General features: G+C 54.2%; 1 protein-coding gene across 1 annotated transcript; it reads right to left on the minus strand.

The window, feature by feature from the left end:
• Positions 1–2,930: 2,930 nt before the first annotated feature.
• Positions 2,931–11,310, minus strand: LOC139549695 (dentin sialophosphoprotein-like). The gene is made up of 6 exons (XM_071360359.1): positions 11,294–11,310; positions 10,040–11,020; positions 6,503–6,835; positions 5,207–5,998; positions 3,246–3,595; positions 2,931–2,965 (listed from the first exon to the last, which is right to left on the minus strand). Exons 1-6 carry the CDS (start codon positions 11,308–11,310, stop codon positions 2,931–2,933), a joined length of 2,508 nt encoding a protein of 835 aa, XP_071216460.1.
• Between the last annotated feature and the right edge of the window lie 2,422 nt (positions 11,311–13,732).

Genomic DNA, 13,732 nt, shown 5'->3' on the forward strand with positions numbered 1-13,732 from the left:
CTCTCTCTCCTCCACTCTCCTCTCTCCTCCTCTCTCTCCTCCACTCTCCTCTCTCTCCTCCACTCTCCCCTCCACTCTCCTCCTCTCCCCCTCCTCATTTCTCTCCTCCTCTCTCCTCCACTCTCCTCCTCTCCCCCTCCTCCTCTCTCTCCTCCACTCTCCTCTCTCCTCCACTCTCCCCTCCACTCTCCTCCTCTCCCCCTCCTCATTTCTCTCCTCCTCTCCCCTCCACTCTCCTCCTCTCCCCTCCTCCTCTCTCTCCTCCACTCTCCTCTCTCTCCTCCTCTCTCTCCTCTCTCCTCCACTCTCCTCTCCCCTCCTCTCTCTCCTCCTCTCTCCTCTCTCCTCCTCTCTCTCCTCCACTCTCCTCCTCTCTCTCCTCCACTCTCCTCTCTCCTCCTCTCTCTCCTCTCTCCTCCACTCTCCTCTCCCCTCCTCTCTCTCCTCCTCTCTCCTCTCCTCCTCTCCTCCTCTCTCTCCTCTCTCTCCTCCTCTCCCCCTCCTCCTCTCTCTCTTCCTCTCTCCTCCTCTCTCCTCCTCTTACTTCCTCTCTCCTCCTCTCCCCCTCCTCCTCTCTCTCCTCCACTCTCCTCCACTCTCCTCCTCTCTCCTCCACTCTCCTCCTCTCCCCCTCCTCATTTCTCTCCTCCTCTCCCCTCCACTCTCCTCCTCTCCCCCTCCTCCTCTCTCTCCTCCACTCTCCTCTCTCTCCTCCTCTCTCTCCTCTCTCCTCCACTCTCCTCTCCCCTCCTCTCTCTCCTCCTCTCTCCTCTCTCCTCCTCTCTCTCCTCCACTCTCCTCCTCTCTCTCCTCCACTCTCCTCTCTCTTCCTCTCTCCTCCTCTTTCTCCTCCACTCTCCTCTCTCTCCTCCTCTCTCTCCTCCACTCTTCTCTCTCCTCCTCTCTCCTCTCTCCACTCTCCTCCTCTCTCCTCCTCTCTCTCCTCCACTCTCCTCTCTCCTCCTCTCTCTCCTCCACTCTCCTCTCTCTCCTCCACTCTCCCCTCCACTCTCCTCCTCTCCCGCTCCTCATTTCTCTCCTCCTCTCTCCTCCACTCTCCTCCTCTCCCCCTCCTCCTCTCTCTCCTCCACTCTCCTCTCTCCTCCACTCTCCCCTCCACTCTCCTCCTCTCCCCTTCCTCCTTTCTCTCCTCCTCTCTCCTCCTCTTACTTCCTCTCTCCTCCTCTCCCCCTCCTCCTCTCTCTCCTCCTCTCTCCTCCACTCTCCTCCTCTCCCCCTCCTCCTCTCTCTCCTCCACTCTCCTCTCTCCTCCACTCTCCCCTCCACTCTCCTCCTCTCCCCCTCCTCATTTCTCTCCTCCTCTCCCCTCCACTCTCCTCCTCTCCCCCTCCTCCTCTCTCTCCTCCACTCTCTCCAGGACCGTCTAATAGTTGGTTGGTGTTGGACGTTCCCAGGAGGGCGAAGAGTCAGTCAGGAACTGGCCTCTAAGGAAAATAAATATGAATTCAGTAGTATTCACACTAGCAGTTACGACAAGGTTGGATGGATGGATGGTGTACAGGGTCAGGGTTAGTGTGTGGGACAGTGAATGTATGTTTTGACAGTCACAGTGTTGCGAACAGACTGAGAGCTCAGGGAATTGAATCCCTCCAGAGGTCAGTGTGGGGTCAGACATGTTTCTCTCCCTGATCCTGCAGGGAGAAAGTTTATAAAGCACTGTTGCCAGAGAATTATACACAACGCTCCTCAGATCACGTTGATGTGACTGGTACTCTATATGAATTATGTGACTGTCTGGGACGAGAGTCTTACCTGGTCATACTAATGACCTGAACATGCAGGAAAAACTGTGGGGGTGTTGAGTATGGCTATGACCGGATCGTCTGCTTCTTCACGTACTGCTCTAAAAATGCCCCTCCACCCCCTCCCCCCCCGTCCACGCCCCTCCACCCCCCCGCCCACGCCCCTCCACCCCCCACGTCCACGCCCCTCCACCCCCCCCGTCCACGCCCCTCCACTTCCCCCGCCCACGCCCCTCCACTTCCCCCGCCCACGCCCCTCCACTTCCCCCGCCCACGCCCCTCCACTTCCCCCGCCCACGCCCCTCCACTTCCCCCGCCCCCGCCCCTCCACTTCCCCCGTCCACACCCCTCCACTTCCCCCGCCCACGCCCCTCCACTTCCCCCGCCCCCGCCCCCCCCCCCCCCCGTCCACGCCCCTCCACCCCCCCCGTACACGCCCCTCCACCCCCCCCCGTCCACGCCCCTCCACTTCCCCCGTCCACGCCCCTCCACCCCTCCACCCCCCCCCCGTCCACGCCCCTCCACTTCCCCCGTCCACGCCCCTCCACCCCTCCACCCCCCCCCCCGTCCACACCCCTCCACCCCCCCGTCCTCACCCCTTCTCCACCCTTACTAGACCTACTGTCCTTCTGCCCATCCTGACCTGTGGAAGTCCCTTCAGAACCATCCATCCTTCCTATGACAGCCCAGCCGAGCCCCTTCTCTCTTAGCTACATCTCTCTTACACATCAATTTGTCCCGGGTCTTTAGTTTCCTCCTCATCTTGACACTCAAAACAAAACTCAACCCCCCCCCCCCCCCCCTTCACCGATTCAGAGGAGCCCAGGATCTTAGGCTTCCTGTCCTGTTTCTACATTCTGTATCATCTGATCTGAAATCTGATCTGAAATCTGATCTGAAATCATAGCTCCTCTGATAGTTAGTGTTGGTCTTAGGACTCTGTGTCCCGTCTGAATCATGACTTGGACTGTAGTAGCACACCGAACTAAAGCCTATACATTAGCTCTGGGCTCATCAGGTCTAGAGTTTTTCGTCAGGAAAACCTCCTGCATATCAGTTCACAGAGAGGAAGTGGATCCATCTCATGCTGGGTGGAGTTTTTTTTTTTTACCAGTGTGAGGACACAGGACAATGAAATCCAGGTTCTTTAGAGTAGGCTCTTTAGTCCTATTTAACAGGCCTGTAAACCTCCTCTGTCTGGCCTGATGAGGAGACCACACCGAGACCACAGACAGACAGCCAGGCAGGCAGAAAGTAAGGCAGACAGACAGCCAGGCAGGCAGACAGACAGCCAGGCAGATAATCATAATGAGTAGGATTCTGTGCTTTCAAAAACGACTTATTGCTCTATTTGAGTAGGGTGCTCCTCCTTACAGTTCTGAGTAGGGTGCTCCTCCTTACAGTTCTGAGTAGGGTGCTCCTCCTTACTGTTCTGAGTAGGGTGCTCCTCCTTACAGTTCTGAGTAGGGTGCTCCTCCTTACAGTTCTGAGTAGGGTGCTCCTCCTTACTGTTCTGAGTAGGGTGCTCCTCCTTACTGTTCTGAGTAGGGTCCTCCTCCTGACTGTTCTCAGTAGGGTCCTCCTCCTGACTGTTCTGAGTAGGGTGCTCCTCCTTACTGTTCTGAGTAGGGTGCTCCTCCTGACTGTTCTGAGTAGGGTGCTCCTCCTGACTGTTCTGAGTAGGGTGCTCCTCCTTACTGTTCTCAGTAGGGTGCTCCTCCTGACTGTTCTCAGTAGGGTGCTCCTCCTTACTGTTCTCAGTGGGGTGCTCCTCCTGACTGTTCTCAGTAGGGTGCTCCTCCTTACTGTTCTCAGTAGGGTGCTCCTCCTGACTGTTCTCAGTAGGGTGCTCCTCCTTACTGTTCTCAGTAGGGTGCTCCTCCTTACTGTTCTCAGTAGGGTGCTCCTCCTTACTGTTCTCAGTAGGGTCCTCCTCCTTACTGTTCTCAGTAGGGTGCTCCTCCTTACTGTTCTCAGTAGGGTGCTCCTCCTTACTGTTCTCAGTAGGGTGCTCCTCCTTACTGTTCTCAGTAGGGTGCTCCTCCTTACTGTTCTCAGTAGGGTGCTCCTCCTTACTGTTCTCAGTAGGGTGCTCCTCCTTACTGTTCTGAGTAGGGTGCTCCTCCTTACTGTTCTCAGTAGGGTGCTCCTCCTTACTGTTCTCAGTAGGGTGCTCCTCCTTACTGTTCTGAGTAGGGTCCTCCTCCTTACTGTTCTCAGTAGGGTGCTCCTCCTTACTGTTCTCAGTAGGGTGCTCCTCCTTACTGTCCTCAGTAGGGTGCTCCTCCTTACTGTTCTCAGTAGGGTGCTCCTCCTTACTGTTCTCAGTAGGGTGCTCCTCCTTACTGTTCTGAGTAGGGTGCTCCTCCTTACTGTTCTCAGTAGGGTGCTCCTCCTTACTGTCCTCAGTAGGGTGCTCCTCCTTACTGTTCTCAGTAGGGTGCTCCTCCTTACTGTTCTCAGTAGGGTGCTCCTCCTTACTGTTCTGAGTAGGGTGCTCCTCCTTACTGTTCTCAGTAGGGTGCTCCTCCTTACTGTCCTCAGTAGGGTGCTCCTCCTTACTGTTCTCAGTAGGGTGCTCCTCCTTACAGTTCTGAGTAGGGTGCTCCTCCTTACTGTCCTCAGTAGGGTGCTCCTCCTTACTGTTCTCAGTAGGGTGCTCCTCCTTACAGTTCTGAGTAGGGTGCTCCTCCTGACTGTTCTCAGTAGGGTGCTCCTCCTTACTGTTCTCAGTAGGGTGCTCCTCCTTACTGTTCTCAGTAGGGTGCTCCTCCTTACAGTTCTGAGTAGGGTGCTCCTCCTTACTGTTCTCAGTAGGGTGCTCCTCCTTACTGTTCTCAGTAGGGTGCTCCTCCTTACTGTTCTCAGTAGGGTGCTCCTCCTTACTGTTCTCAGTAGGGTGCTCCTCCTTACTGTTCTCAGTAGGACGCTCCTCCTTACTGTTCTCAGTAGGGTGCTCCTCCTTACTGTTCTCAGTAGGGTGCTCCTCCTTACTGTTCTCAGTAGGGTGCTCCTCCTTACTGTTCTCAGTAGGGTCCTCCTCCTTACTGTTCTCAGTAGGACGCTCCTCCTTACTGTTCTCAGTAGGGTCCTCCTCCTTACTGTTCTCAGTAGGGTGCTCCTCCTTACTGTTCTCAGTAGGACGCTCCTCCTTACTGTTCTCAGTAGGACGCTCCTCCTTACTGTTCTCAGTAGGGTGCTCCTCCTTACTGTTCTCAGTAGGGTGCTCCTCCTGACTGTTCTCAGTAGGGTGCTCCTCCTTACTGTTCTCAGTAGGGTGCTCCTCCTTACTGTTCTCAGTAGGGTGCTCCTCCTTACTGTTCTCAGTAGGGTGCTCCTCCTTACTGTTCTCAGTAGGGTGCTCCTCCTTACTGTTCTCAGTAGGGTGCTCCTCCTTACTGTTCTCAGTAGGGTGCTCCTCCTTACTGTTCTCAGTAGGGTGCTCCTCCTTACTGTTCTCAGTAGGGTGCTCCTCCTTACTGTTCTCAGTAGGGTCCTCCTCCTTACTGTTCTCGGTAGGGTGCTCCTCCTGACTGTTCTGAGTAGGGTGCTCCTCCTTACTGTTCTCAGTAGGGTGCTCCTCCTTACTGTTCTCAGTAGGGTGCTCCTCCTTACTGTTCTCAGTAGGGTCCTCCTCCTTACTGTTCTCAGTAGGGTGCTCCTCCTTACTGTTCTGAGTAGGACGCTCCTCCTGACTGTTCTGAGTAGGGTGCTCCTCCTTACTGTTCTCAGTAGGGTGCTCCTCCTTACTGTTCTCAGTAGGGTGCTCCTCCTTACTGTTCTCAGTAGGGTCCTCCTCCTTACTGTTCTCAGTAGGGTGCTCCTCCTTACTGTTCTCAGTAGGACGCTCCTCCTGACTGTTCTGAGTAGGGTGCTCCTCCTTACTGTTCTCAGTAGGGTGCTCCTCCTGACTGTACTGAGTAGGGTGCTCCTCCTGACTGTTCTGAGTAGGGTCCTCCTCCTGACTGTACTGAGTAGGGTGCTCCCCCTGACTGTTCTGAGTAGGGTGCTCCTCCTGACTGTACTGAGTAGGGTGCTCCTCCTGACTGTTCTGAGTAGGGTGCTCCTCCTTACTGTTCTGAGTAGGGTGCTCCTCCTGACTGTTCTGAGTAGGGTGCTCCTCCTTACTGTTCTGAGTAGGGTGCTCCTCCTTACTGTTCTGAGTAGGGTCCTCCTCCTTACTGTTCTGAGTAGGGTGCTCCTCCTTACTGTTCTGAGTAGGGTGCTCCTCCTTACTGTTCTGAGTAGGGTGCTCCTCCTGACTGTTCTCAGTAGGGTGCTCCTCCTTACTGTTCTCAGTAGGGTGCTCCTCCTTACTGTTCTGAGTAGGGTCCTCCTCCTGACTGTTCTGAGTAGGGTGCTCCTCCTGACTGTTCTGAGTAGGGTGCTCCTCCTTACTGTTCTCAGTAGGGTGCTCCTCCTTACTGTTCTCAGTAGGGTCCTCCTCCTTACTGTTCTCAGTAGGGTCCTCCTCCTTACTGTTCTCAGTAGGGTGCTCCTCCTTACTGTTCTCAGTAGGGTCCTCCTCCTTACTGTTCTCAGTAGGGTGCTCCTCCTGACTGTTCTCAGTAGGGTCCTCCTCCTTACTGTTCTCAGTAGGGTGCTCCTCCTTACTGTTCTCAGTAGGGTGCTCCTCCTTACTGTTCTCAGTAGGGTGCTCCTCCTTACTGTTCTCAGTAGGGTCCTCCTCCTTACTGTTCTCAGTAGGGTGCTCCTCCTTACTGTTCTCAGTAGGGTGCTCCTCCTTACTGTTCTCAGTAGGGTGCTCCTCCTTACTGTTCTCAGTAGGGTGCTCCTCCTTACTGTTCTGAGTAGGGTCCTCCTCCTGACTGTTCTGAGTAGGGTGCTCCTCCTTACTGTTCTCAGTAGGGTGCTCCTCCTTACTGTTCTCAGTAGGGTGCTCCTCCTGACTGTTCTGAGTAGGGTGCTCCTCCTTACTGTTCTCAGTAGGGTGCTCCTCCTTACTGTTCTCAGTAGGGTGCTCCTCCTTACTGTTCTGAGTAGGGTCCTCCTCCTGACTGTTCTGAGTAGGGTGCTCCTCCTTACTGTTCTCAGTAGGGTGCTCCTCCTTACTGTTCTCAGTAGGGTGCTCCTCCTGACTGTTCTCAGTAGGCTGCTCCTCCTTACTGTTCTGAGTAGGGTGCTCCTCCTTACTGTTCTCAGTAGGGTGCTCCTCCTTACTGTTCTCAGTAGGGTGCTCCTCCTTACTGTTCTCAGTAGGGTGCTCCTCCTGACTGTTCTCAGTAGGGTCCTCCTCCTTACTGTTCTCAGTAGGGTGCTCCTCCTTACTGTTCTCAGTAGGGTCCTCCTCCTTACTGTTCTCAGTAGGGTGCTCCTCCTTACTGTTCTGAGTAGGGTCCTCCTCCTTACTGTTCTCAGTAGGGTGCTCCTCCTTACTGTTCTCAGTAGGGTGCTCCTCCTTACTGTTCTCAGTAGGGTGCTCCTCCTGACTGTTCTCAGTAGGGTGCTCCTCCTTACTGTTCTCAGTAGGGTGCTCCTCCTTACTGTTCTCAGTAGGGTGCTCCTCCTGACTGTTCTCAGTAGGGTGCTCCTCCTTACTGTTCTCAGTAGGGTGCTCCTCCTGACTGTTCTGAGTAGGGTGCTCCTCCTTACTGTTCTCAGTAGGGTGCTCCTCCTTACTGTTCTCAGTAGGGTGCTCCTCCTTACTGTTCTCAGTAGGGTGCTCCTCCTGACTGTTCTGAGTAGGGTGCTCCTCCTTACTGTTCTGAGTAGGGTGCTCCTCCTTACTGTTCTCAGTAGGGTGCTCCTCCTGACTGTTCTCAGTAGGGTGCTCCTCCTGACTGTTCTCAGTAGGGTCCTCCTCCTTACTGTTCTCAGTAGGGTGCTCCTCCTTACTGTTCTCAGTAGGGTGCTCCTCCTTACTGTTCTCAGTAGGGTGCTCCTCCTTACTGTTCTCAGTAGGGTGCTCCTCCTGACTGTTCTCAGTAGGGTGCTCCTCCTTACTGTTCTCAGTAGGGTGCTCCTCCTTACTGTTCTCAGTAGGACGCTCCTCCTTACTGTTCTCAGTAGGGTGCTCCTCCTTACTGTTCTCAGTAGGACGCTCCTCCTGACTGTTCTGAGTAGGGTGCTCCTCCTGACTGTTCTCAGTAGGGTCCTCCTCCTTACTGTTCTCAGTAGGGTGCTCCTCCTTACTGTTCTCAGTAGGGTGCTCCTCCTTACTGTTCTCAGTAGGGTGCTCCTCCTTACTGTTCTCAGTAGGACGCTCCTCCTGACTGTTCTCAGTAGGGTGCTCCTCCTTACTGTTCTCAGTAGGACGCTCCTCCTTACTGTTCTCAGTAGGGTGCTCCTCCTTACTGTTCTCAGTAGGGTCCTCCTCCTTACTGTTCTCAGTAGGGTCCTCCTCCTTACTGTTCTCAGTAGGGTGCTCCTCCTTACTGTTCTCAGTAGGGTGCTCCTCCTTACTGTTCTCAGTAGGGTCCTCCTCCTTACTGTTCTCAGTAGGGTCCTCCTCCTTACTGTTCTCAGTAGGGTCCTCCTCCTTACTGTTCTCAGTAGGGTGCTCCTCCTGACTGTTCTCAGTAGGGTCCTCCTCCTTACTGTTCTCAGTAGGGTGCTCCTCCTGACTGTTCTCAGTAGGGTGCTCCTCCTTACTGTTCTCAGTAGGGTCCTCCTCCTTACTGTTCTCAGTAGGGTGCTCCTCCTTACTGTTCTCAGTAGGACGCTCCTCCTTACTGTTCTCAGTAGGGTGCTCCTCCTTACTGTTCTCAGTAGGGTGCTCCTCCTTACTGTTCTCAGTAGGGTGCTCCTCCTTACTGTCCTCAGTAGGGTGCTCCTCCTTACTGTTCTCAGTAGGGTGCTCCTCCTTACTGTTCTCAGTAGGACGCTCCTCCTGACTGTTCTCAGTAGGGTGCTCCTCCTGACTGTTCTCAGTAGGGTGCTCCTCCTTACTGTTCTCAGTAGGGTCCTCCTCCTTACTGTTCTCAGTAGGGTGCTCCTCCTTACTGTTCTCAGTAGGACGCTCCTCCTTACTGTTCTGAGTAGGGTGCTCCTCCTTACTGTTCTCAGTAGGGTCCTCCTCCTTACTGTTCTCAGTAGGGTGCTCCTCCTTACTGTTCTCAGTAGGACGCTCCTCCTTACTGTTCTCAGTAGGGTGCTCCTCCTTACTGTTCTCAGTAGGGTCCTCCTCCTTACTGTTCTCAGTAGGGTGCTCCTCCTTACTGTTCTCAGTAGGGTGCTCCTCCTTACTGTTCTCAGTAGGGTGCTCCTCCTTACTGTTCTCAGTAGGGTGCTCCTCCTTACTGTTCTCAGTAGGGTGCTCCTCCTTACTGTTCTCAGTAGGGTGCTCCTCCTTACTGTTCTCAGTAGGGTGCTCCTCCTTACTGTTCTGAGTAGGACGCTCCTCCTGACTGTTCTCAGTAGGGTGCTCCTCCTTACTGTTCTGAGTAGGACGCTCCTCCTGACTGTTCTCAGTAGGGTGCTCCTCCTTACTGTTCTCAGTAGGGTGCTCCTCCTTACTGTTCTCAGTAGGGTGCTCCTCCTTACTGTTCTCAGTAGGGTGCTCCTCCTTACTGTTCTCAGTAGGGTGCTCCTCCTTACTGTTCTCAGTAGGACGCTCCTCCTTACTGTTCTCAGTAGGGTGCTCCTCCTTACTGTTCTCAGTAGGGTCCTCCTCCTTACTGTTCTCAGTAGGGTGCTCCTCCTTACTGTTCTCAGTAGGGTGCTCCTCCTTACTGTTCTGAGTAGGACGCTCCTCCTGACTGTTCTCAGTAGGGTGCTCCTCCTTACTGTTCTCAGTAGGGTCCTCCTCCTTACTGTTCTCAGTAGGGTGCTCCTCCTTACTGTTCTCAGTAGGGTTCTCCTCCTTACTGTTCTCAGTAGGGTGCTCCTCCTTACTGTTCTCAGTAGGGTGCTCCTCCTTACTGTTCTCAGTAGGGTGCTCCTCCTTACTGTTCTCAGTAGGGTGCTCCTCCTTACTGTTCTCAGTAGGGTGCTCCTCCTTACTGTTCTCAGTAGGGTGCTCCTCCTTACTGTTCTCAGTAGGGTGCTCCTCCTTACTGTTCTCAGTAGGGTGCTCCTCCTTACTGTTCTCAGTAGGGTCCTCCTCCTTACTGTTCTCAGTAGGGTGCTCCTCCTTACTGTTCTCAGTAGGGTCCTCCTCCTTACTGTTCTCAGTAGGGTCCTCCTCCTTACTGTTCTCAGTAGGGTCCTCCTCCTTACTGTTCTCAGTAGGGTCCTCCTCCTTACTGTTCTCAGTAGGGTGCTCCTCCTTACTGTTCTCAGTAGGGTGCTCCTCCTTACTGTTCTCAGTAGGGTGCTCCTCCTTACTGTTCTCAGTAGGGTGCTCCTCCTTACTGTTCTCAGTAGGGTCCTCCTCCTGACTGTTCTCAGTAGGGTGCTCCTCCTTACTGTCCTCAGTAGGGTGCTCCTCCTTACTGTTCTCAGTAGGGTCCTCCTCCTTACTGTCCTCAGTAGGGTGCTCCTCCTTACTGTCCTCAGTAGGGTGCTCCTCCTTACTGTTCTCAGTAGGGTGCTCCTCCTTACTGTTCTCAGTAGGGTGCTCCTCCTTACTGTTCTCAGTAGGGTGCTCCTCCTTACTGTTCTCAGTAGGACGCTCCTCCTTACAGTTCTGAGTAGGGTGCTCCTCCTTACTGTTCTCAGTAGGGTGCTCCTCCTTACTGTTCTCAGTAGGGTCCTCCTCCTGACTGTTCTCAGTAGGGTGCTCCTCCTGACTGTTCTCAGTAGTGTCCTCCTCCTGACTGTTCTCAGTAGGGTCCTCCTCCTTACTGTCCTCAGTAGGGTGCTCCTCCTTACTGTTCTGAGTAGGGTGCTCCTCCTTACTGTTCTCAGTAGGGTCCTCCTCCTGACTGTTCTCAGTAGGGTGCTCCTCCTGACTGTTCTCAGTAGGGTCCTCCTCCTTACTGTTCTCAGTAGGGTCCTCCTCCTGACTGTTCTCAGTAGGGTGCTCCTCCTTACTGTTCTCAGTAGGGTGCTCCTCCTTACTGTTCTCAGTAGGGTCCTCCTCCTTACTGTTCTCAGTAGGGTCCTCCTCCTGACTGTTCTCAGTAGGGTCCTCCTCCTTACTGTCCTCAGTAGGGTGCTCCTCCTTACTGTTCTGAGTAGGGTGCTCCTCCTTACTGTTCTCAGTAGGGTCCTCCTCCTGACTGTTCTCAGTAGGGTGCTCCTCCTGACTGTTCTCAGTAGGGTCCTCCTCCTTACTGTTCTCAGTAGGGTCCTCCTCCTGACTGTTCTCAGTAGGGTGCTCCTCCTTACTGTTCTCAGTAGGGTGCTCCTCCTTACTGTTCTCAGTAGGGTCCTCCTCCTTACTGTTCTCAGTAGGGTGCTCCTCCTTACTGTTCTCAGTAGGGTGCTCCTCCTTACTGTTCTCAGTAGGGTGCTCCTCCTTACTGTTCTCAGTAGGGTGCTCCTCCTTACTGTTCTCAGTAGGGTGCTCCTCCTTACTGTTCTCAGTAGGACGCTCCTCCTTACAGTTCTGAGTAGGGTGCTCCTCCTTACTGTTCTCAGTAGGGTGCTCCTCCTTACTGTTCTCAGTAGGACGCTCCCTCCTTCACCTCTTTTGCCCGTTCATGTCGCCAAATAGAACTCCCTCACTCTTTTGCCTGTTTAACGTAACAAGCATTTCTGTTGGTTAATTGCCTGGTCATGTGACTTGAGTTACATGTTTTTAAACCCTCTTGATTTGTGTTTCCTCTCCACAGGAAGTGAATGCAGTCAGGAGGTGTATGGCTGCATTTGGTGAGAGCACATGGCTGGTGGAGTTTGTGCTTAATTGAGACCTCGAGAAAATGGACACCTGCCTTCTGGGCTGCATCATTTCCTGTACCTTCTGGGCTGCACCACTTCCTGTGCCTTCTGGGCTGCACAACTTCCTGTGCCTTCTGGGCTGCACCACTTCCTGTGCCTTCTGGGCTACACCACTTCCTGTGCCTTCTGGGCTGCACAACTTCCTGTGCCTTCTGGGCTGCACCACTTCCTGTGCCTTCTGGGCTGCACCACTTCCTGTGCCTTCTGGGCTGCACCACTTCCTGTGCCTTCTGGGTTGCACCACTTCCTGTGCCTTCTGGGCTGCACCACTTCCTGTGCCTTCTGGGATGAACCACTTCCTGTGCCTTCTGGGCTAAACCACTTCCTGTGACTTCTGGGCTGCACCACTTCCTGTGCCTTCTGGGCTGCACCACTTCCTGTGACTTCTGGGCTGAACCACTTCCTGTGCCTTCTGGGCTACACCACTTCCTGTGCCTTCTGGGCTGCACCACTTCCTTTGACTTCTGGGCTGAACCACTTCCTGTGACTTCTGGGCTGCACCACTTCCTGTGCCTTCTGGGCTGCACCACTTCCTGTGCCTTCTGGGCTGAACCACTTCCTGTGCCTTCTGGGCTACACCACTTCCTGTGACTTCTGGGCTACACCACTTCCTGTGCCTTCTGGGCTAAACCACTTCCTGTGACTTCTGGGCTGCACCACTTCCTGTGCCTTCTGGGCTGCACCACTTCCTGTGACTTCTGGGCTGAACCACTTCCTGTGCCTTCTGGGCTACACCACTTCCTGTGCCTTCTGGGCTGCACCACTTCCTTTGACTTCTGGGCTGAACCACTTCCTGTGACTTCTGGGCTGCACCACTTCCTGTGCCTTCTGGGCTGCACCACTTCCTGTGCCTTCTGGGCTGAACCACTTCCTGTGCCTTCTGGGCTACACCACTTCCTGTGACTTCTGGGCTACACCACTTCCTGTGCCTTCTGGGCTGAACCACTTCCTGTGCCTTCTGGGCTACACCACTTCCTGTGCCTTCTGGGCTACACCACTTCCTGTGCCTTCTGGGCTACACCACTTCCTGTGCCTTCTGGGCTACACCACTTCCTGTGCCTTCTGGGCTGCACCACTTCCTGTGACTTCTGGGCTACACCACTTCCTGTGCCTTCTGGGCTGCACCACTTCCTGTGACTTCTGGGCTACACCACTTCCTGTGCCTTCTGGGCTGCACCACTTCCTGTGCCTTCTGGGCTACACCACTTCCTGTGCCTTCTGGGCTGCACCACTTCCTGTGACTTCTGGGCTACACCACTTCCTGTGACTTCTGGGCTACACCACTTCCTGTGCCTTCTGGGCTGAACCACTTCCTGTGCCTTCTGGGCTACACCACTTCCTGTGCCTTCTGGGCTGCACCACTTCCTGTGCCTTCTGGGCTGCACCACTTCCTGTGCCTTCTGGGCTGCACCACTTCCTGTGACTTCTGGGCTACACCACTTCCTGTGACTTCTGGGCTACACCACTTCCTGTGCCTTCTGGGCTGAACCACTTCCTGTGCCTTCTGGGCTACACCACTTCCTGTGCCTTCTGGGCTGCACCACTTCCTGTGCCTTCTGGGCTGCACCACTTCCTGTGCCTTCTGGGCTGCACCACTTCCTGTGACTTCTGGGCTACACCACTTCCTGTGCCCCTTTTGTTTTCTTTGGTTTGTTGGTATGCTTTGTGTGATTGTAACAGCATGGTTTTTTACCGTTATTTAACTCGGCAAGTCAGTTAAGAACAAATTCTTATTTACAATGACTGCCTACCCCGGCCAAACCCGGACGACGCTGGGCCAATTGTGCCCTATGGGACTCCCAATGTGATGCAGCCAGGATAAATGCTAGACATCCAACACATTCACTCTCACACAGACAGCCTCATTGTTTAGCTGGCTGTTTGTAGTTCCCCATAACCGTAGATGGCTGTTTGTAGTTCCCCATAGCTGGCTGTTTGTAGTTCCCCATAGCTGGCTGTTTGTAGTTCCCCATAGCTGGCTGTTTGTAGTTCCCCATAGCCGGCTGTTTGTAGTTCCCCATAACCATAGCTGGCTGTTTGTAGTTCCCCATAGCTGGCTGTTTGTAGTTCCCCATAACCATAGCTGGCTGTTTGTAGTTCCCCATAACCGTAGCTGGCTGCTAGGCAGATATGAACTGAATGGGGAGGTACTGAGGGGCCCCTCAGGGTTGACTTGTGGGTCTAGG

The sequence above is a fragment of the Salvelinus alpinus genome, chromosome 22, assembly GCF_045679555.1.
Source record: "Salvelinus alpinus chromosome 22, SLU_Salpinus.1, whole genome shotgun sequence".
Lineage (NCBI taxonomy): Eukaryota > Metazoa > Chordata > Actinopteri > Salmoniformes > Salmonidae > Salvelinus > Salvelinus alpinus.